Source organism: Lynx rufus, unplaced genomic scaffold (assembly GCF_022079265.1).
Source record: "Lynx rufus isolate CCGP_SWC_20201006 ecotype Redwood Valley unplaced genomic scaffold, mLynRuf1.p SCAF_4, whole genome shotgun sequence".
In the NCBI taxonomy this organism is placed as follows: Eukaryota; Metazoa; Chordata; class Mammalia; order Carnivora; family Felidae; genus Lynx; species Lynx rufus.
In genome coordinates this window covers 19,426,228-19,450,563 of record NW_025814856.1, presented here as the reverse complement: position 1 = coordinate 19,450,563, position 24,336 = coordinate 19,426,228, and the positions used below count along the sequence as shown (strand labels likewise).

Genomic DNA, 24,336 nt, shown 5'->3' with positions numbered 1-24,336 from the left:
AGTGCTATCAACAATAGCCAAATTATGGAAAGAGCCCAACTGTCCATCAACTGATGAATGGATAATGAAGATGTGGTTTATATATACAATGGAATACTACTTGCCAATGAAAAAAATGAAATCTTGCCATTTGCAACAATGTGGATAGAACTAGAGGTATTATGCTAAGTGAAATAAGTCAGTCAGAGAAAGACAGATATAATATGTTTCTACTCATATGTGATATTTGAGAAACTTAACAGAAGACCATGGGGGAAGGGAAGGGGAAAAACAGTTATAAACAGAGGGAGGCAATCCATAAGAGACTCTTAAATACAGAGAACAAACTGAGGGCTGATGGGGGTTGGAGAGGGAGGAGAAAATGGGTGATGGGCATTGAGGAGGCCACTTGTTGGGATGACCACTGGGTATTGTATGTAAGTGAATCATGGGAATCTATTCCAGAAGCCAAGAGCATACCGTATATACTGTATGTTAGCTAACTTGACAATAAACTATATTCCAAAACAAAGTCACATCTGAATCTATATTGGATTAGGGAATCTAAGGGTTTCTTTGTGAACAACTTTCTTAAATTTTAATTTTAATTGTTATCTGTGCAACAGTGTTTTTTTTTTTTTTTTGTTATTTGTTTTGAGAAGGGGTGGGAGGGACAGAGAGAGAGAGAATCCCAAGCAGGCTCAGTGGTGTCAGCACAGAGCCCGATGGAGGGAGTCTCGATCCCACAAACTGTGAGATCATGACCTGAGCCCAGATCAGGAGTCGGACACTTAATTGACTGAGCCACCCAGGTGTCCTGCAACAGTGCTTTAAAAGTCAAATAGTCCAAAGTCTTTGGTGGTGAAACCTTCAATCAAGACACTATAAATCATCACTGAGCTTCATGTCTTTTCCCCATTTATACTTATCTGTTAAGAGCAAACCACTTTGGCCCAACTTGGATGTTCTTTTATTTTTTTTAATTTAATTTTATTATTTTTTTAATTTACAACCAAATTAGCATATAGTGCAACAATGATTTCAGGAGTAGATTCCCTAGTGCCCCTTACCCGTTTAGACCATCCCCCCTCCCACACCCCCTACAGTAACACTCTGTTTGTTCTCCACATTTATGAGTCTCTTATGTTTTGTCTCCCTCCCTGTTTTTATATTATTTTTGTTTCTCTTCCCTTATGTTCATCTGTTCACCAACTTGGATGTTCTATTATTCACCATTTACTATAGAGTGAGGTGGTGTAGAAGAGGACAAATTCTTTTTAACAATCTTGGATTCTCCACCCTCTGACAACTGTCAGAGCATCCTGCTCCCAAGGAAGAATCTTGTGAGAGCAAAGCAAATAAGCAATCTTTTGTGTTTTCATCAATGATGAAAACTTTTGCTCTTTTCTGTTTTCCTGTGATTCTAGTTAGGTGTTTATTATTCTTTCTCATTCTGTTCTCCATGTCCCATACTTCTTTCATATTTTTCATCACCTTATATCTCTTTGCTACATTCTGGATAGTTACAATCATTTATTCACAAATATTTACCGAACACTTATTAGGTGGCAAGCACCGTTTCAGGCACTTGGGTAACTCAGTAAACAAAATAAATACATCCCTGCCCAGAAGGAGCTTTTATTTAAAAAGACAAAATAAGGAAACAGACAGTGAGTGATGAACATAACAAATGGCTAAACTATGCAGAATGTAGGAAGTGAAAATGCCATCTTAAAAAGAAGGGAGTAAGGTAATTCCTTCTCTGTTTTTTTTCCTTCAGAAGAAAATTTTATTTTCCTGTAATGAGATCATTGGTTATGTCAGAAACTTCTGTTTCACAGCATAAGTGAAACAAAGCTGCATAATGTCTGTCATGCCAGTTATGTGTTATATATACACTTCAGGAAGTCTTAAATTCTTATTAGGTGCAATACTTGCTAGGAAAATTCACATCTCCCCACATTTCTTTTTTCTTTAATCACTTTATTGAGGTATGATTGGCATATGAACATCTGTGTATGTTTAATGTATACAACTGAATGAGTTTGTAGTTAAGTATATACCTGTGAAACTATCACCACAATCTGTGCTATAAACATATCCAACACCTCCAGAAGTTCCCACTCTATTAATCATTAATATTTATTTATAGTGTGAGATAAGAATATAACATTCTGCCCTTTGAGCAAATTTTTAAAGTATACAACACAGTATTGTTAACCATAAGTACTATGCTGTGCAGTAGAGCTCTAGGACTTACTTATCTTGTGTAACTGGAACTTTGTCTCTAACACCTCCCCATTTTCCTCTCCCCCCCAGGCTCTGACAACCACCATTTTACTCCCTGATCCTATGAGTTTGACTATTTTAGATTCCTCATATAAGTGGTATCATGTAATATTTGTCCTTCTATGTCTGGCTTATTTCAAAATATAATGTCTTCCAAGTTTATCTATGTTGTTGCAAAAGGGGGGGTGTCTCTCTTTTGTTAAGGTTGAACAATATTTCACTGCATGTATATGCCACATTTTCTTTACCCATTCATCCACTGATGAGCATTTAGGTTATTTCAATGTCTTTGCTAGAGTAAATAATGTTGCAATGAACATGGGAGTGTAGCTATCTCTTTGAGATCCTAATTTAAATTCCTTTGGATGTACACCTAAAGGTGGGATTGATGGATCATAGAGTAGTTCTATTTTCTATTTTTAAATTTTTATTTATTTTTATTTTAAATTTATTTATTTAAATTCAAGTTAGTTAACATACAATGTAGTATTAGTTTCAGGAGTAGAACCCAGTGATTTATCACTTACATAGAACACCCAGTGCTCATCCCAACAACTGCCCTCCTTAGTACCCATCACCCATTTAGCCCATCCCCCCACCCAGCTCCCCTCTGTTCTCTGTAATTAAGAGTCTCTTATGGTTGGCCTCCCTCTCTGTTTTTGTCTTATTTTTCCTTCCCTTCCCCTATGTTCATCTGTTGTGTTTCTTAAATTCCACATATGAGTGAAATCATATACTTATCTTTCTCTAATTTCTATTTTTTGAGGAACCTCCATACTGTTTTCCATACTGGCTGTACCAATTTATGTCACTAACGTGTGTACAAGGGTTCTCTTTTCTCCACATCCTTCCCAACACTTTTGTCTTTTGTTTTTTGATGACAGGTATTCTAAAAAAAAATTTTTTTTTTTCTTCAACGTTTTTATTTATTTTTGGGACAGAGAGAGACAGAGCATGAACGGGGGAGGGGCAGAGAGAGAGGGAGACACAGAATCGGAAACAGGCTCCAGGCTCTGAGCCATCAGCCCAGAGCCCGACGCGGGGCTCGAACTCACGGACCGCGAGATCGTGACCTGGCTGAAGTCGGACGCTTAACCGACTGCGCCACCCAGGCGCCCCAGATGACAGGTATTCTAATAGGTGTGAGGTGATATTTCATTGTGATTTTGATTCACATTTCCCTGATGATTAGTCATGTTGAACATCTTTTCATACATCTGTTATCTATGTATTTGTCTCCTTTGGAGAAATGTCTATTCAGTTCCTTTGCCTATTTTTTAAATGGGTTACCTGGGTTTTTTTCACTACTGAGTGGTAGGAATTCCTTATATATTTTGATTATTAACACTTTATCATATATATGGTTTGCAAATATTTTCTCCAATATCATAGGTTGCTTTTCCATTTTGTTGTCTGTTTCCTCTGCTGTGCAGAATGAAATTTTTTAGTCTGATAAAATCCCACTTGTCTATTTTTGCAACAAAGCTTATGTTTTTGGTGCCATATCCAAAATATCATTGCCATAGCTAATGTCAATAAGCTGTTTCTCTGTTGTCTTATAGAACTTCTTCTTATATAAGTTTTAAGATTTAATGTCTTATGTATTAAGTCTTTAATCCATTTTGAGTTAATTTTTATGAATGGTATGAAAAATTTCATTCTTTCACATGTGAATATACATTTTTCTTAACACCATTTATTGAAGAGACTATCCTTTTAACCATTGTGTATTCTTGGTACCCTTACAAAGATCAGTTGATAATATATGTGTAAGTTTATTTCTGGCTATTCCATTGGTCATTATGTCTGTTTTTATGCCAGGATCATACTGTCTTGATTACTGTAGCTTTGTAATATATTTTGAAATCAAGTAGTATAATGCTTCCAGCTATGTTCAATTGTTTCTTCTCTTTTATTGGCACTTATTCCCCAATCTTAAATGAATTCCTAAATTACTTGACAGTAGTACATTGTACGTGTTAGGTATATATAAAATGTTTTCTTAATGACTGAAATATTCCCTGTGTTTTGTCCTTTGCTCTTTACATATGTTCTTACTTTTTCAGATAGCCTTGTTTCTGCATGCAGAAACTATTCCCATGAAAATTCTCATCTTCATCTGTGACATCTCACCTGCATCCCAGATGCCCTCACCACATGGCCTGGGTTGTTTAGCTATCACTTCAAACTCAACATAGCCCAAATTGAACTCATCACTTCTTTCACTCAGCTGGCTTCAGTAATTATAGCATCACTCTTCTTGTCTCCAAGGTAAAAAAAAAAACCCACATCATTGAGTTATAGGTTTTATAAATAGAGAGAAAAAGAGATAAAAGGAGTAACTAAGTTTATTGTTATAATTAGTAGACTACTCATCCATTCAATAAGTAATTACTGACTACCTACCATGTGCCAAAACTCTCTCAGATACGTTCAGAGAATTAAAAAAAATCTCTGTTCTCATAGTGCTTACAGTCCAGTGATGGAACACAGACAATAAAAAGGTAAATATATAAACTATTTAGTATGCTAGATGGTGTTAAGTGCTAGGGAAAAATACAAAAGAAGGAAGAGACACTGAGAATGTGCATGCATATGTGGGAGATGGTGGCAATGATGGTTTCAATTCGATTGTGTGGCCAGGAAAAGCCTGAAAGGGTGACACTTGAGTAAAAACCTGAAGAAGGTATCATTCGTTGTATGGAAGCCAATTTGACAATAAAGTATATTAAAATAAAATGAAAAAAATTTTTGTGACTGCAAAAAAACAAAAACAAACCCAAAAAACAAAACCTGAAGAAGGGGAGGATGCAAGCACCATGAAGACATCCAGGAAACAGATGTAAAGAAAGTGCCTAAAGTAGAAATGTGTTTTATTTTCAGGAGGCCATTGTAGAGTGATCAAGTGGGGAATGATGGGAAATCAGGGTATAGAGGTGATCAGCTGGGTCCACACCTTACAGGGCATGATGCTGTATCTTCTTTAATCTTACTACTAGTCTCCTTATTCTGGGGCTTTACCGTTTCATGTATGCAACAGCTTCTAACTTATCTGTTTTTCTAGTTTAACCTATATATTACCACTGTGATAATCTCAAATCCCCACCTTCAACATGTCATTCATGTTATTCCCCTGTTCAAGGATTCTTACGGGTTATCTAATCCATCAAATCTAAATTAGTGTGTTGGGTTTTCAGGGCTGTCCTAGATATATTTAATCTTGTCTCTAACACATCTTTTGATTGGACATTTACTGAATTCTTTCATTGTTAAAGGGGCTATGAGCAAAGATGGGTAAGAAACAGGTTCAAGACCTGGAGTTTACTGTCAATACAAACCTTTTCCTAGCTCTAATAACCTCTTCTAATTTCCTACATACATACATTGATATCTTTACTGTGTCTGACTCATGCTTTTGCCTTTGGTACTTTCTGTGCTTGAATATCTTCTCTACTAAACTTACAATAAAATTCAAAATTCTTTTGTGGCTATAAGGCCCTGCATAATCTGGTACCTCACTATCTCTTCAATACCCTCTTGTGATATCCTGTCCTTCTCTTACTCGAAACATTCCAGGGATACCAACCACCATTCAATTCTCTGTATATACCAAGTTTTTTTCTTGCATCTATGCCTTCTTCTGCCTAGATCACATTACCCACTCTTTATGTTTACATGAGTAAACATAAGGATTTACATGACTTACATCACTTTAAGTCTCAGCATGGATGCCATAAGAGCCTCCCCTCACTCCAGTCTACATGAGGTTTCGGAGCATTCTGCATGACTTTCCTTCATAGCACCTATCACACTTTTCAAACTACATACTTATTCATTTAATCATGTGTTTGGTGATCTCTCGAGTAGAGACAGCTAGTCTCTCTACTACAGCATAAGCTCCAGAAAGACAAGCAGATATTTCTCTTGCTTATCTCTTGCTCATCTATCCCAAAGGATAATAGATGTTAAATAAATACCTGTTGAACAATGAATTAGTACCCTATCCAGATCCTGGCTATTCTTTAATTCAACAACTTTCATTTTCTCCAAGAGCCCTTTCTGGCTTCTCAGTCTTTTAATGATCCTCCTCTTCTCTGACTTCTTTTTCCTTTTTCTTCTTCTTATTTTAAATGTCAATATATTTTTCAGAGAGAGGGAGAGCACAAGCAGGGAAGGGACCAAGAGAGGTGGACAGAGGATCCAAAGCAGGCTCTGCACTGACAGGAGCAAGCCCCACAGGAAGCCCAAACTCATGCATGGTGACATCATGACCTGAGCCAAAGTCTGATGCTCAACGGACTGAGCCACCCAGGCATCCCTTTGTTTTATTTTATGTTAATTTATTTATTTTGAGAGAGAGAGAGAGAGAAAGAGAGAGAGAGAGCGTGCATGCGCATGCGTGCGGGTCGGGGGAGGGGCAGAGAGAGAGAAGGAGAGAGAGAATCCTAAGCAGGCTCCATGCTGTCAGTGTGGCCTCTGATGTGGGGCTCGATCCCACAAACTGTGAGATCATGACCTGAGCTGAAATCAAGAGCTAGGATACTTAGCTGACTGAGTCACCCAGGCACCCCCTCTTTTATCTCTTTAAAAATAGTTCTTTGAATATAGTTCAAAACCTTGGTGACGGCTGATGTGGTCACCATGACAGGAAAAGCCATTTCTCTCAGTGTATTACACTGTAAAGCTGATTGTATTTCTTTCCCAAACTATACAGTTTAATCCTAAATACAAAGCAAGGTCTGAAATGTGACTGATTAGAAAAATATATAAAACAACCAATGATTTAGGACTTCCATTTTTTTAACTTAAAAGACTCTGTAAAAGCTTCTATCTGAAAGGTTATTTTTTGTTTGTTTTTTCCTGACTGCTTAGTGTGCTTAAAAGTCTTGCTGCATGTAGACATATGCTTTAATCCTACTTTACCACTCAGCTTTGGGACTTGAAATCAGGAAAACATGTTTCCCACCTTTTAGAAATCCTATAATGTCCTGTACAGACCTCTTCAGGGTCAATGACATTCCTTTTTAACCCATAAATCACAAGAAGTCATTACAGAGGCCCCTTAAAAGAAATTCTTAGTAAAAGCTTGATAAACTGTTCAATTAAATAAAAATTTCTTGATTCACAGCAGATTGATTGGTACTTATTTGACAGATGCACTTATCCATTCATTCACTCAATAAATAGTTATCTAATGATCCAATATCCAAAATTCTGTGCTTAGCACTCACTGGGGAGAAATGGTACAAAGACACATAAGAAAGCTCCCATTCCAATGGGGAAAATCTACATGCATGTGTACATTACAATGTAATATCTAGTAATGGGATAAAGCTAGGTACAGGGTGTCATCATGGGCACAATGAAGTCCCAGGGCCTTATTCTATCCATAAATACTGAGGAGAGTTTCACATAGTTGAGTTTTAAAAGATAGGAGTTTAACAAGCCAACAAGGGTAGGGAGGCATGAAAGAGCAAGGCATGTTTAGGGAAAGATACTGAAGTCATCAGGATGTGGGAAATAAAACTAAAGAAATAGAATTATATCATGCTGGGCCTTTTATGCCACACTAAATAACAAGAGCTTTAGGTTAAGTGGGAGCTGAGGTGAACAGTTTGCATTTTTTAAAAGATAAATATGGGGATGCCTGGGTGGCTCAGTTGGATAAGCGTCGGACTTTGGCTCAGGTCATGGTCTCATGGTCTGTGAGTTTGAGCCCCACGTCGGGCTTTGTGCTGACAGCTCAGAGCCTGGAGCCTGCTTCTGATTCTGTGTTTCCCTCTCTCTCTGCCCTTCCGCTGCTCATGCTCATGCTCTGTCTCTCTCCCTCAAAAAATAAACATTCAAAATATATATTAACCTTATGGAGAAGATGGCGGCATAGGAGGACGCTGGGCTCACCGCACGTCCTGCTGATCACTTAGATTCCACCTACACCTGCCTAAATAACCCAGAAAACCACCATAAGACTAGCAGAACGGAGTCTCCGGAGCCAAGCGCAGATGAAAGGCCCACGGAAGAGGGTAGGAAGGACAGAGAGGTGGTGGGCGCTGCACGGACTGGCGGGAGGGAGCAGGGGTGGAGGGGCAGCCTGCCGGCCAAGCAGAGCCCCTGAGTCTGGCTGGCAAAAGCGGAGGGGCCGGACGGAGTGTGTTCCCACAGAAGCGGGACTTAGCATCTGGGAGGTCATAAAGTTAACAGCTCTGCTTGGAAAGCGGGAAGACTGGAGGACAAAGGAAGGAAGAGTTGCTGAGCCCCGGAACGACAGAACTCAATTTGGTGGGGAACAAAGGTGCTAGCCAGCGCCATCTCCCTCGCCCATCCCGCAGCCAAAATCCCAAAGAGAACCAGTTCCTGCCAGGGAACTTGCTTGCTCCGCACAAACACCCAACGCTGTGCTTCTGTGGAGCCACCCCTCCGGCAGCGGGTCTGACTCCCTCCCGCTGCCACAGGGCCCCTCCTGAAGTGGATCACCTAAGGAGAAGCGAGCTAAGCCTACCCCTCCTGCCTCCGTGCACCATGCCTACCCACCCCAGATAATATGCCAGATCCCCAGCACCACAAGCCTGGCAGTGTGCAAGTAGCCCAGACGGGCCACGCCACCCCACAGTGAATCCCGCCCCTAGGAGAGGGGAAGAGAAGGCACACACCAGTCTGACTGTGGCCCCAGCGGTGGGCTGGGGGCAGACATCAGGTCTGACCGCGGCCCCGCCCACCAACTCCTGTTATACACTACAGCACAGAGGAAGTGCCCTGCAGGTCCGCACCACTCCAGGGACTATCCAAAATGACCAAACGGAAGAATTCCCCTCAGAAGAATCTCCAGGAAATAACAACAGCCAATGAACTGATCAAAAAGGATTTAAATAATATAACAGAAAGTGAATTTAGAATAATAGTCATAAAATTAATCACTGGGCTTGAAAACAGTATAGAGGACAGCAGAGAATCTCTTGCTGCAGAGATCAAGGGACTAAGGAACAGTCAGGAGGAGCTGAAAAATGCTTTAAACGAGATGCAAAATAAAATGGAAATGACCACGGCTCGGACTGAAGAGGCAGAGGAGAGAATAGGTGAACTAGAAGATAAAATTATGGAAAAAGAGGAAGCTGAGAGAAAGAGAGATTAAAAAATCCAGGAGTATGAGGGGAAAATTAGAGAACTAAGTGATACACTAAAAAGAAATAATATACGCATAATTGGTATCCCAGAGGAGGAAGAGAGAGGGAAAGGTGCTGAAGGGGTACTTGAAGAAATAATAGCTGAGAACTTCCCTGAACTGGGGAAGGAAAAAGGCACTGAAATCCAAGAGGCACAGAGAACTCCCTTCAGACATAACTTGAATCAATCTTCTGCACGACATATCAGTGTGAAATTGGCAAAATACAAGGATAAAGAGAAAATTCTGAAAGCAGCAAGGGATAAACGTGCCCTCACATATAAAGGGAGACCTATAAGACTTGTGACTGATCTCTCTTTTGAAACTTGGCAGGCCAGAAAGGATTGGCAGGAGATCTACAATGTGTTGAAAGAAAAAATATGCAGCCGAGAATCCTTTATCCAGCAAGTCTGTCATTTAGAATAGAAGGAGAGATAAAGGTCTTCCCAAACAAACAAACACTGAAGGAATTTGTCACCACTAAACCAGCCCTACAAGAGATCCTAAGGGGGACCCTGTGAGACAAAGTACCAGAGACATCACTACAAGCATAAAACATACAGACATCACAATGACTCTAAACCTGTATCTTTCTATAATAACACTGAATGTAAATGGATTAAATGTGCCAACCAAAAGACATAGGGTATCAGAATGGATAAAAAAACAAGACCCATCTATTTGCTGTCTATAAGAGACTCATTTTAGACCTGAGAACACCTTTAGATTGAGAGTGAGGGGATGGAGAACTATTTATCATGCTACTGGAAGCCAAAAGAACGCTGGAGCGGCCATACTTATATCAGACAAACTAGACTTTAAATTAAAGGCTGTAACAAGAGATGAAGAAGGGCATTATATAATAATTACAGGGTCTATCCATCAGGAAGAGCTAAAAATTATAAATGTCTATGCACTGAATACCGGAGCCCCCAAATATATAAAACAATTACTCATAAACATAAGCAACCTTATTGATAAGAATGGGGTAATTGCAGGGGACCTTAACACCCCACTTACAAAAATGGATAGATCATCTAGACACACAGTCAATAAAGAAACAAGGGCCCTGAATGATACATTGGATCAGATGGACTTGACAGATATATTTAGAACTCTGCATCCCAAAGCAACAGAATATACTTTCTTCTCGAGTGCACACGCAACATTCTCCAAGATAGATCATATACTGGGCCACAAAACAGCCCTTCATAAGTATACAAGAATTGAAATTATACCATGCATACTTTCAGACCACAATGCTATGAAGTTTGATATCAACCACAGGGAAAAGTCTGGAAAACCTCCAAAAGCATGGAGGTTAAAGAACACCCTACTAAAGAATGAATGAGTCAACCAGGCAATTAGAGAAGAAATTAAAAAATATATGGAAACAAACGAAAATGAAAATACAACAATCCAAATGCTTTGGGATGCAGCGAAGGCAGTCCTGAGAGGAAAATACATTGCAATCCAGGCCTATCTCAAGAAACAAGAAAAATCCCAAATACAAAATCTAACAGCACACCTAAAGGAAATAGAAGCAGAACAGCAATGGCAGCCTACACCCAGCAGAAGAAGAGAAATAATAAAGATCAGAGCAGAAATAAACAATATAGAATCTAAAAAAACTGTAGAGCAGATCAACGAAACCAAGAGTTGGTTTTTGAGAAAAATAAACAAAATTGACAAACCTCTAGCCAGGCTTCTCAAAAAGAAAAGGGAGATGACCCAAATAGATAAAATCATGAATGAAATGGAATTATTACAACCAATCCCTCAGAGATACAATTATCAGGGAATACTATGAAAAATTATATGCCAACAAATTGGACAACCTGGAAGAAATGGACAAATTCCGAAACACCCACACTCTTCCAAAACTCAAACAGGAATAAATAGAAAGCTTGAACAGACCCATAACCAGCGAAGAAATTGAATTGGTTATCAAAAATCTCCCAACAAATAAGAGTCCAGGACCAGATGGCTTCCCAGGGGAGTTCTACCAGACATTTAAAGCAGAGATAATACCTATCCTTCTCAAGCTATTCCAAGAAATAGAAGGGGAAGGAAAACTTCCAGACTCATTCTATGAAGCCAGTATTACTTTGATTCCTAAACCAGAGACCCAGTAAAAAAAGAGAACTACAGGCCAATATCCCTGATGAATATGGATGCAAAAAGTCTCAATAAGATACTAGCAAATTGAATTCAACAGCATATAAAAAGAATTATTCACCATGATCAAGTGGGATTCATTCCTGGGATGCAGGGCTGGTTCAACATTTGCAAATCAATCAACGTGATACATCACATTAATAAAAGAAAAGATAAGAACCATATGATCCTGTCAATCGATGCAGAAAAGGCCTCTGACAAAATCCAGCACCCTTTCTTAATAAAAACCCTTGAGAAAGTCGGGATAGAAGGAACATACTTAAAGATCATAAAAGCCATTTATGAAAAGCCCACAGCTAACATCATCCTCAATGGGGAAAAACTGAGAGCTTTTTCCCTGAGATCAGGAACACGACAGGGATGCCCACTCTCACCATTGTTGTTTAACATAGTGTTGGAAGTTCTAGCATCAGCAATCAGACAACAAAAGAAAATCAAAGGCATCAAAATTGGCAAAGATGAAGTCAAGCTTTCACTTTTTGCAGATGACATGATATTATACATGGAAAACCCAACAGACTCCACCAAGTCTGCTAGAACTGATACATGAATTCAGCAAAGTCTCAGGATATAAAATCAATGCACAGAATCAGTTGCATTCTTATACACTAGTAATGAAGCAACAGAAAGACAAATAAAGAAACTAATCCCATTCACAATTGCACCAAGAAGCATAAAATACCTAGGAATAAACCTAACCAAAGATGTGAAAGATCTGTATGCTGAAAACTATAGAAAGCTTATGAAGGAAACTGAAGAAGATATAAAGAAATGGAAAAACATTCCATGCTCATGGATTGGAAGAATAAATATTGTTAAAATGTCAATACTACCCAAAGCTATCTACACATTCAATGCAATCCCAATCAAAATTGCACCAGCATTCTTCTCGAAGCTAGAACAAGCAATCCTAAAATTCACATGGAACCACCAAAGGCCCTGAATAGCCAAAGTAATTTTGAAGAAGAAGACCAAAGCAGTAGGCATCACAATCCCAGACTTTAGCCTCTACTACAAAGCTGTAATCCTCAAGACAGCATGGTATTGGGACAAAAACAGACACATAGACCAATGGAATAGAATAGAAACCCCAGAACTAGAACCACAAACGTATGGCCAACTAATCTTTGACAAAGCAGGAAAGAACATCCAATGGAAAAAATCAGTCTCTTTAACAAATGGTGCTGGGAGAACTGGACAGCAACATGCAGAAGATTGAAACTAGACCACTTTCTCACACCATTCACAAAAATAAACTCAAAATGGATGAAGGACCTGAATGTGAGACAGGAAACCATCAAAACCCTAGAGGAGAAAGCAGGAAAAGACCTCTCTGACCTCAGCCGTAGCAATCTCTTACTCGACACATCCCCAAAGGCAAGGGGATTAAAAGCAAAATGAAATACCGGGACCTTATGAAGATAAAAAACTTCTTCACAGCAAAGGAAACAATCAACAAAACTAAAAGGCAACCAACGGAATGGGAAAAGATATTTGCAAACGACATACCGGACAAAGGGCTAGTATCCAAAATCTATAAAGAGCTCACCAAACTCCACACCCAAAAAACAAATAACCCAGTGAAGAAATGGGCAGAAAACATGAATAGACACTTCTCTAAAGAAGACATCCGGATGGCCAACAGGCACATGAAAAGATGCTCAACGTCGCTCCTCATCAGGGAAATACAAATCAAAACCACACTCAGATATCCCCTCACGCCAGTCAGAGTGGCCAAAATGAACAAATCAGGAGACTATAGATGCTGGAGAGGATGTGGAGAAATGGGAACCCTCTTGCACTGTTGGTGGGAATGCAAATTGGTGCAGCCACTCTGGAAAACAGTGTGGAGGTTTCTCAGAAAATTAAAAATAGACCTACCCTATGACCCAGAGATAGCACTGCTAGGAATTTACTCAAGGGATACAGGAGTACTGATGCATAGGGGCACTTGGACCCCAATGTTTATAGCAGCACTCTCAACAATAGCCAAATTATGGGAAGAGCCTAAATGTCCACCAAATGATGAATGGATAAAGAAATTGTGGTTTATATACACAATGGAGTACTACATGCCAATGAGAAAGAACGAAATATCGCCATTTGTAGCAACGTGGATGGAACTGGAGAGTGTGATGCTAAGTGAAATAAGCCATACAGAGAAGACAGATACCATATGTTTTCACTCTTATGTGGATCCTGAGAAACTTAACAGAAACCCATGGGGGAGGGGAAGGAAAAAAAAAAGAGGTTAGAGTGGGAGAGAGCCAAAGCATAAGAGACTCTTAAAAACTGAGAACAAACTGAGGGTTGATGGGGGGTGGGAGGGAGGGGAGGGTGGGTGATGGGTATTGAGGAGGGCACCTTTTGGGATGAGCACTGGGTGTTGTATGGAAACCAATTTGACAATAAATTTCATACATTGAAAAAAATATATATATATTAAAAGATAAGTATGCTGGTGCTGTGGACAGTAACTCAGGGTAGGAAGGTAGTAGATTCAGGGAATCTGTATTTGGGGAGAAATGTGAAGGATCTGGGGTGACAGGGGGGATGGAGCAGGGGGAGTGATTTCGCTGATATTTGGGAGACAGAAGTTGATAAAATATAGTGGTTAAATGAGAAAGGAAGCAGATATAGAGAGAGGAGCCTAAAAGGATCCCAAAGTTTTGACATGGATCTCTGAGCAAATGATAATGCCTTTCACTTGATTTAAGGAACACAGGAAGAAGTGTATGTGTGAGGAAAGAAAATGAATTCAGTTTAGATATGCTGAGGTAGAAATGTCTGAGGAACATATAAGGGCAGATGTCTGGTAGGAAAAAGGAAATGAGGCTCTGAAGCTCAGGGGAGAGATCTTAATCAGAGATTTAGATTTCAAGGCTAAATATTTACAATTTTATTCAGAATGATAAAATGTCACAAAAACAGTCAGAGCTACTAATGTCCTACCAGCTGCTGCTTCTTCCCTCCTGCAGACTGTTTAACACTCATCAACCAACATCTATCAGGATATGCTATGTGGGTTTGCAGTCAGCCATGCACTGGAGCCTCCCGAGATATGTCTGTCAGATCAGCAATGAGACTTACAGTGCAAGAACAGCTGGTCCTCTCTGGAGCCTGTTCCCCCAGCTCAAACCTGTCCTCAGCACAGAGGTGAGAGTGTCCTGGCGATACTGAACACTAGACTAGCACTGTTTGATTGATCAGATTGACTGCTTTGTATCAACACTCTGTGCACCTGATCTAACACATTCCTAACTTTTCATGATCTCTGATAACTAATTCAAGGAAGTAATATATGACCAGTTTAATACCTAATTATTATGAAAGTATACATAGCTGGCATCATCAGCTCAGTGAACTAAAAATTTTTTTTAATATGAAATTTATTGTCAAATTGGTTTCCATACATTTCCATACAACACACAGTGCTCATCCCAACAGGTGCCCTCCTCAATGCCCATCACCCACTTTCCCCTTCCCTCCCATCCCCCATTAACCCTCAGTTTATTCTCAGTTTCTAAGAGTCTTTTATGGTTTGGCTCCCTCCCTAACTTTTTTTTTTCCCTTCCCCTCCCCCATGGTCTTCTGTTAAGTTTCTCAGGATCCACATAAGAGGGAAAACATATGGTATCTGTCTTTCTCTGTAAGACTTATTTCACTTAGCATAACACTCTCCAGTGCCATCCATGTTGTGACAAAAGGCCAGATTTCATTCTTTCTCATTGCCAAGTAGTATTCCATTGTATATATAAACCACAATTTCTTTATCCATTCATCATTTATTTTTTATCCATTCATCATTTGATGGACATTTAGGCTCTTTCCATAATTTGGCTATTGTTGAGAGTGCTGCTATAAACATTGGGGTCCAAGTGCCCCTATGCATCAGCACTCCTGTATCCTTTGGGTAAATTCCTAGCAGTGCTATTGCTGGGTCATAGGGTAGTTCTATTTTTAATTTTTTGAGGAACTTCCACACTGTGTTGGGACTGAACTAAAATTTTTGAAGGCTTATACAACTACACAGATCCTAACGGAAAGAAGAAAGAATGTTTAACAATTAAATCTAGATTTAAATTCTGCTTACTAGTTTACTCTTAAAACTAAAGAAAGGAAGTAGTGTTTTCAACTAAGGACCTTACAGTTTTATTATGTGAATGGGAAGGTGGTATAGTTCTCTAATTTAGTCTAGGGGTTTTTAAAAGATCAAAACATTTCCAGCAGCTCTACAATAAAGAACATTTTTTTCACTTTTCTTCTTTTGAAATATTTTATTGTTTCTTGAGGCTCAATTACAAATAATAAGCCCAAAGAAAAAACAACTGATGCATTAATAACCTCACGTGGACCAGAGCTGGGGTGTCTCTGCTGGGCTTAGATCTTCTCTGTGCAGTAAGCCCGAGAAAGCATGTAATGAGCACAGACACTGTGTGTGGTGCTGTGATCATGGAAAGAGAAGACACAATCCCTGGCACTCAAGGATGATTAAGCAGGGTGCTCTGGTTTTTAAACTGCAGCCCATGGACTTTCAGTGGTCACACAGAATACTGGGTGGGGTTAAGGAGCACAGTGAGATTCCTATTATTTCCCTTTTCCCTTCAAAATAGAAGTAGTTCTATTTTGCCTGTTTTATTTATTGAACTTTCTCATAAAATTTAGCTTAAAGAAAGGATTCTTGGGGCGCCTGGGTGGCTCAGTCGGTTGAGTGGCCGACTTCGGCTCAGGTCATGATCTGGCGGTCCGTGAGTTTGAGCCCCGGGTTGGGCTCTGTGCTGACAGCTCAGAGCCTGGAGCCTGTTTCAGATTCTGTGTCTCCCTCTCTCTGACCCTCCCCTGTTCATGCTCTGTCTCTCTCTGTCTCAAAAATAAATAAAACGTTAAAAAAAAAAGAAAGAAAGGATTCTTCCATATACCAAAATAAGTAATAAGTTTACAAATCTCTGACCTAGGAGGAAAACAGGAGCAGCCAGAATCTGCATCTCCATAGCCCTGACCTACAGTCTTACCTGTGCACAGCAGCTGTAGCTGTCATCCCTGCCACAACTACCTTTAGCCACAGCTTTCCTAGACACACATGCTGGGAGCTACTGGTGACAAGGAAATTCCACATGCCCCCAACAGTAAATGTATCATTTTATCCCTATGCCAAAGTGAAGCAAGGTGTTTTAATTTGCGGGGCAAGGTCTGTCAAGAACAGAGGTACTGGGAAGCATGCAAACTAACTGCTTTCCTTTTGTACTGTTATAACTTCCATTTTTAATTTTCTTGTATATAACATGCAATTGGAAAAATGAAACCATGATTTCAGTTTTTAAGTAAAAAATAAAAAAAATAAAAAACCCATAAAGCACTTTGAATACAGGAAGTTTCCAAGCAATATAAAAGCATCCCCAAATTTACTTTCTCCCCACCCCACCTAGAAGATGACCACAGAGAAATGTCTGGATGCCCTAAAAGTCTAAGTTGGCTATAAAGATCATCTCACCCATCACAGCCGTGCTGGCCTGTAGAGAAACAGAAGCCTGGAATGTCTCCTTGACTCCTCCCACCTTTCACGATGAAAGCACTGCTGCACTTGCTCATGCTTAAAGGCTTCACTGTTCTGCCCAAATACATGGTCTGCTGCATATCAGACCCGTTCTGTGGCCTCTCTTCCAATCCAAGGAAAAGAGGAACAATGGAATCAGACCAACCTTCCCTTCAGTCTGGAAGATGCTCTCTCCCCTTTGCAGGGCTGGAATGGCATTGAGGGCTTGGCTGCTCTTAGACAGGACACCATTAGCCTACTACACTGTGAACCCTCTCTCCCACGTGCAGCAAGGCAGGGCCCAGGGTACTGTATTCTGGAGCTGGACCTCTCTGCTGAACTTGCTTTGTTCTATGTTTCTCTTATGCGTTTTCTCTGGCACTGAAGAGTTGCATCGTCTTCTCTCTCTGAGGTGGTAACAGCCAAGACTGGGGTTGAACTTCCATGTGGAAATAGGCACAGGATAAAAAAGAGGCCACACGTGACTTCAAGGTAAACTGGGATTTGAGGCAAAACTCTCTGCTAAGTAAGAAGAGGTCACCTAATCTTGTTTTTCTTTCTCTGTCATCTATCTTCTCTGAAGGCCAGAGATGCTTATGACCCAACCAATACCATCCTTATACAATCTCAACCTCACCACAACCTCTAGTAACTTTTACCTGATCTGCTTGCCTTCTCTCATATCATATAAGGAAAAGAAGACATCTGTATCTTCTCCAATGGTATTGTAGGTGAAACTCTTCAGACTGAGGAAGAAGTGATGTGGCACTGGCATCCGACAGGTTTCTCCATGACGTGGGCGCATCGTATCTACCTAATGAGGAAGGCAAAAAACAGTGATTCCAATTTTAGTTATTCATGCATTGGTCATAAATAAAATGAAAACTAAATGACTGGCTTTCCTCATACTACCAAAGGGGATAATTTAAGAGAGAGAAAAGGTGTTTTCTCTGCTAGTAAGGGAGTACTGTGTCAATATACTTGGTTTGAAGTGGGCAAATATGCAGCTGGGAGAAGTAAACTGAGTGGAGGAGATATAGGAACAGTAATTCCAACTTATGAGTGAACTTAAAGTCTCCACAAGATCACAAATTTATAAATTCTCCACAAACTTCTAAATTCAAAGTTATTTTTTGGAGACACTGTCACCCTGATGCACTTGATTTACATTGTTAGATGGTAATAGCTACCATACTAAATGACACTTCTGTTTTCTCCCAGATGGATTCATTTTAGTCTCCCATCTACTTTATTTTAATTGTGCTTAAGTAAATTTGCACAGAGCAGTGAGTGGAGACCAGGCAAATCTGCTTAGAGACCAGGGCCATTTAGATTAAAGGCAGCACACAATCAAGACATCAGGAGTGGCTATCATTGGCTGGTGCATCCCCATGCTGTGATCTCTTAAAAGAAAGAGCTGAGGGAAATACTGGGAGGCCTAGTTAGACTGCTTACCTGGGATGTGCTTTGCTGTACGCTCTGCCGGCTAGATAAGTGCTATGGAAAGAAAAAAAGAAAAATTCACTCAACTGGGAAAGAAAGTAACTGTTATTCAGCAGCCTCTGTATGTTAGGCATTCTGTAGTCTTTTACTTATATGTTCTCATTTAATTCTGATAAAAATCTTGGTGTAAGAAAGTGACGTGCTGAAGATCATACAGCAAGAAGGTGGCAAAGTCTGGATTCAAACCCAAGACTCTCCAGCTCAGAGTACCAACCACCCAAGTGATGGGCTCTTGCTAGTAGATTTTTGCTTTGGTGCTGTTTGCTCCACACCCTCTACCACCTCCTGAGCTGCAAGATCCAGCTTATTCAGGCTTTCTACTCTGGAGGATGTGTAGTCTTTAACCTGAAGCACCCCTCACCCCCAACATGCTGTTCCTTTGCTGCTGGCTGATGTTAGAAGCAGATTCCAATCCCAGCTAAATGTAAAAGGGTTGTGAAATCAGATAAATTGCTTACTCTCTCCAAGAGACATTTTCCTCACCTGTAGAACTGAGATAAAAGCTTTTATTGTCTTTCTCTCAGTTACTGTGAGGCTCAAATTACCTAACAGGAAGCTGCATGGAACAGTAGTTAGGGACCTAAGTGCAGAAGTGAGACCACCTGGTTTTAAATCTTGACTCACATTTGTCTTTGCTCATATAAAAGTGAGGATAACATTTTGTGCTGAACTCAACCTCACAGAGTTTTGTGCAGATTAACCTGGTATGGTAACCTGGTATGTTCAGTCCCTGGTCTTGTTAAATGCAACAATGAGAGTTTCTATTTGCTCTCTTTGGAACCTAGAAGTGGGAGACAACACTCATTTGGTGAACTATTCTACACCACGTGGGTAGGAAGGATGGTTGCTGAGTAGACCGATTTCATTTTTTTAATTTAGGGTTAAATGTGTCCATTTGGAAAACTGAATACAATTAGATGTTAATTTAAATGTATCTTACTAGCCATATTTGCTAATTATTAAATATTCATGTGTATTATTAGCTATATTAGTAATTTATTATTGATTATTAATGTTCATTGATGGGACTATATGTTCCCATGATGCATATTAAATATAATAAAATAGGCCTCCAACAGCTGGGGAAATCATCACATAGAATGTGTATGTATAAAAGAAAATGTATACAAAAAGGTTTCTAAAAAATTAGGCTTTCCGGATGCCTGAGTGGCTCAGTCCATTAAGCAACCAACTCTTGATTTCAGCTCAGGTCATGATCTCATGCTTAGTGAGACTGAGCCCCGCATTGGGCTCTGCACTTATAGTGCTGAGCCTGCTTGGGATTCTCTCTCTTCCTCTCTCTGCCCTTCCCCTGACTCACATGTGCACACATTTTGTGTTCTCTCTCTCCCAAAATAAATGAAACATTTTTAAAACTCAGGCTTTCAAAAAAAAGTTTTCTATGGTTTACTGACCCATATCCCACTGGGAAGGTTATTGGCCTAAAATGCTTTCCATTGTTCTATTTTACATTCAGGGACTACACTAAGTGATTCTTCTCAAGTGGAGTTACTGATTAACTCCTAAAAATGACTACCAATCCTCAACACAAATATTCAATTATAACTACATACAGGAGTTTATAGCTAATTTCGGTGAACTCCCTTTTGACAATAACAAATGTCATTCTAGATTTTAGAAGACCAAATTTGAGGAGAATTTTCAAACCAGTCTAACAAATGTTGTGTGGGTAAAGCATCAAAACTGACATTCTGGAACCTCTTTCATGGCACCGTAGGGAAAAACCACTTCCCCTTTAGGTTGCATTCAGCTGGCCAGCTGATAATATCCCTCTTCAGAACCATCACCACCTGTATTAGGGCCATAATGTATTATTTCTGTGTGTTTGCTACCTAACTCTAGACTTTGCCCTCCCAGAGAGCAAAAAAAACCCCTATCTTAATCATTTTATATTTGAAGTACATAGGGCAATGTACATCAAAAATATAAATTAATAAGAATTGCATGGACATTGCTAGTGGGGGTATATATAGTCATTTTGGAAAAAAATATGGCCTAATGTATTAGCGCTGAAAATGTTATTACCTAACCATTCAGCAATTTGTCTCCTGGTTATAAACCCCATAGAATTGCTTGCTGTTAATGTTACCATCATATTTTATAATTAATAACATAAAATATTCAAAGACCTCTGTTGAGTATATATAAAAATATTTGGCTGGCCAGATGTCTTTCTGGTGAGCCAAATACTAATACTTCTTTCTTTTAAATCTGTATTTCTGTTAATACTGGTAATCTACCTTTTCCTAGGAAAACTTTTTTATTTCATCCAAGTTTTCTCATTTATTACCAGATAATTCAAGAAAATATTCTCTTACAATTGCTTTTGTGTCCTTTGTGTTTGGAATAAATTTTCCTTTCTCATTAAAAAAATGTGTGCACTACATTACTATTCTGCCAAATTTCCCCCATACAGAAGGCGTTTTCAGCCCTTTGAAGTCTTTGGTTCATTTAGTCTACAAAAGTCTACCAATGTGGGAAAAAACCCTGCAACTTCAGACATTCTGTTCAATTGAATAACACAATTAATTGCCTGCTATATATATTTAGAACTGTGTTAAGTATTGTGGGTCTTACAAGGAAATACAAGATCTATTTAGTCAGATCACTAATAAAACGATGCTTCATTGCTAGCAAATTTAATCAATTGATTTAAGTCCAGAAATGAAAGTGCAAACATTGATCTAATAAAAACATTAATTAGCACTAGAAGATAACAGACTAATACAGTTCCCAACACATGCTAATGCGGAAAGATAACAACATAACAGGAGGTTATAATGTAAGTATTCTGTTAGATCTCCCCACAATTTAGAAGCTCTTATATAATCTTCAAGTGTCCACATTCCCCAAAGAGGCATAGCTTATTAAAATTAACACAAATACTTTGTTGTTGCCCTTTGAAATGCTTTTTAGTTTGGGCGGCACCAGTTCTCTGTCGTTGAAAGTGCATTTGGACTTGTTATTATGCAGAAGCAAGAACTGAGGAGAATTAGGGGATCCTTCTGGTTCTTGTCATATAGAATAGAAAATCTGTGCATATAAAGAGATTTTTACCAATTATTACCACTAAACACTTGCACAGGGGATTGATCTTTTTAATGAAAAACAAAATTTCTAAATGTAAACTTAAGGTATAATCCTATTCATAAAGGTTTCCTTGCAAAATGAGTGACAAGGAATATTATATTCAGAAAGTTTCACATGGAGCCTTTGTAATTTCCAGTAATAGATTTAAATGTTAATACAAAAAGGTTTTAAAAGGTTATTCCTTTGAAACTTCTTGGTAAATTTAACATTTAATCAAAACACTTGCTGTGCATTTACTATATGCAATTTAACATAAAAATAAGTTGTTTTCAATAAATTTATGGACTTTCAAAATCATTTTTTTCTTCTGAATATCTAGTTCTTTTATCTAAAGGCAAATACATGGGATAAAAGACAGCATAAAATGAAAAAAAGAGACTTGAATCTTTCTTTGGTCTTTTTGAGAAGTCAACATTTTAAAATTAACATTTAAATGTATTAAAAGTAATATAAGCACATAGGTTTAAAAGTTAAATAGCCTTAAAAGTCTTGCAATAGAGTAAACTGAGGGTTGATGGGGGGTGGGAGGGAGGGGAGGGTGGGTGACGGTTATTGAGGAGGGCACCTGTTGGGATGAGCACTGGGTGCTGTATGGAAACCAATTTGACAATAAATTTCATATTAAAAAAATAAACTGCTGAAAGACTACCAGTTGGGGGGGGGGATGGGCCAGAGACACAATGATAATTCAGAAAAAAAAATGCAATTCAATCAGTAGACTTATAACACTATGTTCAACCTCCCTAGTAATCAAATGAAAATTAAAACAATAAGAAACAATCATGCCTATTAAGTTGGCAAACATAAAAAAAAGTCTTGCAATAAAATTATCAGTCCTCTGTTCATCCTGTACTATTTCCTAAGATAAGTACTTTTAACTCTTTATTATGTTTTTTTTCTAAAATTTATCAAGTATTTCTAAATGTCACATTTATAAAGCTCTCTTTTTGTGAAGTTTTATTTATTAGCTTCTTATAATGGTAGTGAGGATTTTCACATTTGTTTATATTCACTTCCCTTCATCTATCTTCCTAATATCTCCCAATTTTTGGTTAAAACTTGTTAGTGACTGTAACTTAAATATTGTTCACTGGTGAGCCAAACAGTGTATTTCAATTACATTTCCTTTCTTCTACATTTTGCTTTTGTTTTAGAAGTCTTAGTTTTTGGGGCGCCTGGGTGGCTCAGTCAGTGAGCATCTGACTTAAGCTCAGGTTATGATCTCATGGTCTGTGGGTTTGAACCCCACGTCGGGCTTTGTGCTGACAGCTTAGAGCCTGGAGCCTGCTTCAGATTCTGTGTTTCCCTCGCTCTCTGCCCCTCCCCTGCTCATGCTCTGTCTCTCTCTCAAAAATAAATAAACATTGAAAATAATAAAAAATTCTTAAAAAGGCAATCTTAGTTTTATTTAAGTTACAGGGCCCTTTCCTATGTTCTTTTACAGCTTTATAAAATACCTTTCAAAAACATCCTCCATATGGTACAATATTCTTTTTCTTTCAAGTTTATATTTAAATTCTAGTTAGTTAAAATACAGTACAGTATTGGTTTCAGGAGCAGAATTCAGTGACTTGTCACTTACATACAACACTGAGTGATCATCACAAGTGTCCTCCTTAATACCCATCACTCATCTAGCGCATCTCCCATCCACCTCCCTCCATCAACCCATAGTTTGTTCTCTATTGTTAAGAGTCTCTTGTAGTTTGTTTCCCTCTCTTCCCTCCCCCAATTTCCCATGTTCATCTGTTTTGTTTCTTAAACTCCACATGCATGAAATCATATGGTATTTGTTTTTCTCTGACTTACTGTGTTAGAGCATAATACATTCTAGCTCCATCCACGTCACTGCAAATGGCAAAATTTCATTTTTTGAAGTTGAGTAATATTCCATTGTATGCATATGTGTGTGAATGCATGTGTGTGTATATATATATACACACATCTTCCTTTTTATTATTTTAAAACTAAATATAATTTATTGTCAAATTGGTTTCCATACAACACCCAGCGCTCATCTCAACAGGTACCATCCTCAATGCCCATCACCCACTTTCCCTTCTCCCCTACCTCCCATCAACCCTCAGTTTGTTCTCAGTTTTTAAGAGTCTCTTATGGTTTGTCTCCCTCTTCTCTGTAACTTTTTATTTTCCCCTTCCCCTCCCCCATGGTCTTCTGTTAAGTTTCTCAGGATCCACATACGAGTGAAAACATATGGTATCTGTCTTTCTCTGCCTGACTTATTTCACTTAGCATAATACCCTCCAGTTCTATCCACATTGCTGCAAATGGCCAGATTTCATTCTTTCTCATTGTCAAGCAGTATTCCATTGTATATATAAACCACATATTTATCCATTCATCAGTTGATGGACATTTAGGCTCTTTCCATAATTTGGCTATTGTTGAAAGTGCTGCTATAAACATGGGGGTAGATGTGCCCCTATACATTAGCACTCCTGTATCCCTTGGGTAAATTCCTAGCAGTGCTATTGCTGGGTCATAGGGTAGTTCTATTTTTAATTTTTTGAGGAACCTCCACACTGTTTTCCAGAGCAACTGTACCAGTTTGCATTCTCACCAA

The 24,336-nt window shown here is 38.9% G+C and overlaps 1 protein-coding gene across 1 annotated transcript in view; it reads right to left on the bottom strand.

The window, feature by feature from the left end:
* Positions 1-24,336, bottom strand: part of DOCK3 (dedicator of cytokinesis 3) — a 539,924-nt gene that overhangs the window by 179,269 nt on the left and 336,319 nt on the right. The window contains exons 8-9 of the mRNA XM_047095185.1: positions 18,594-18,635; positions 17,798-17,952 (exon numbers count right to left, since the gene is read on the bottom strand). Of these exons, the coding sequence (XP_046951141.1) occupies positions 17,798-17,952; positions 18,594-18,635 (197 nt within the window). The remainder of the gene's footprint in view (positions 1-17,797; positions 17,953-18,593; positions 18,636-24,336) is intronic.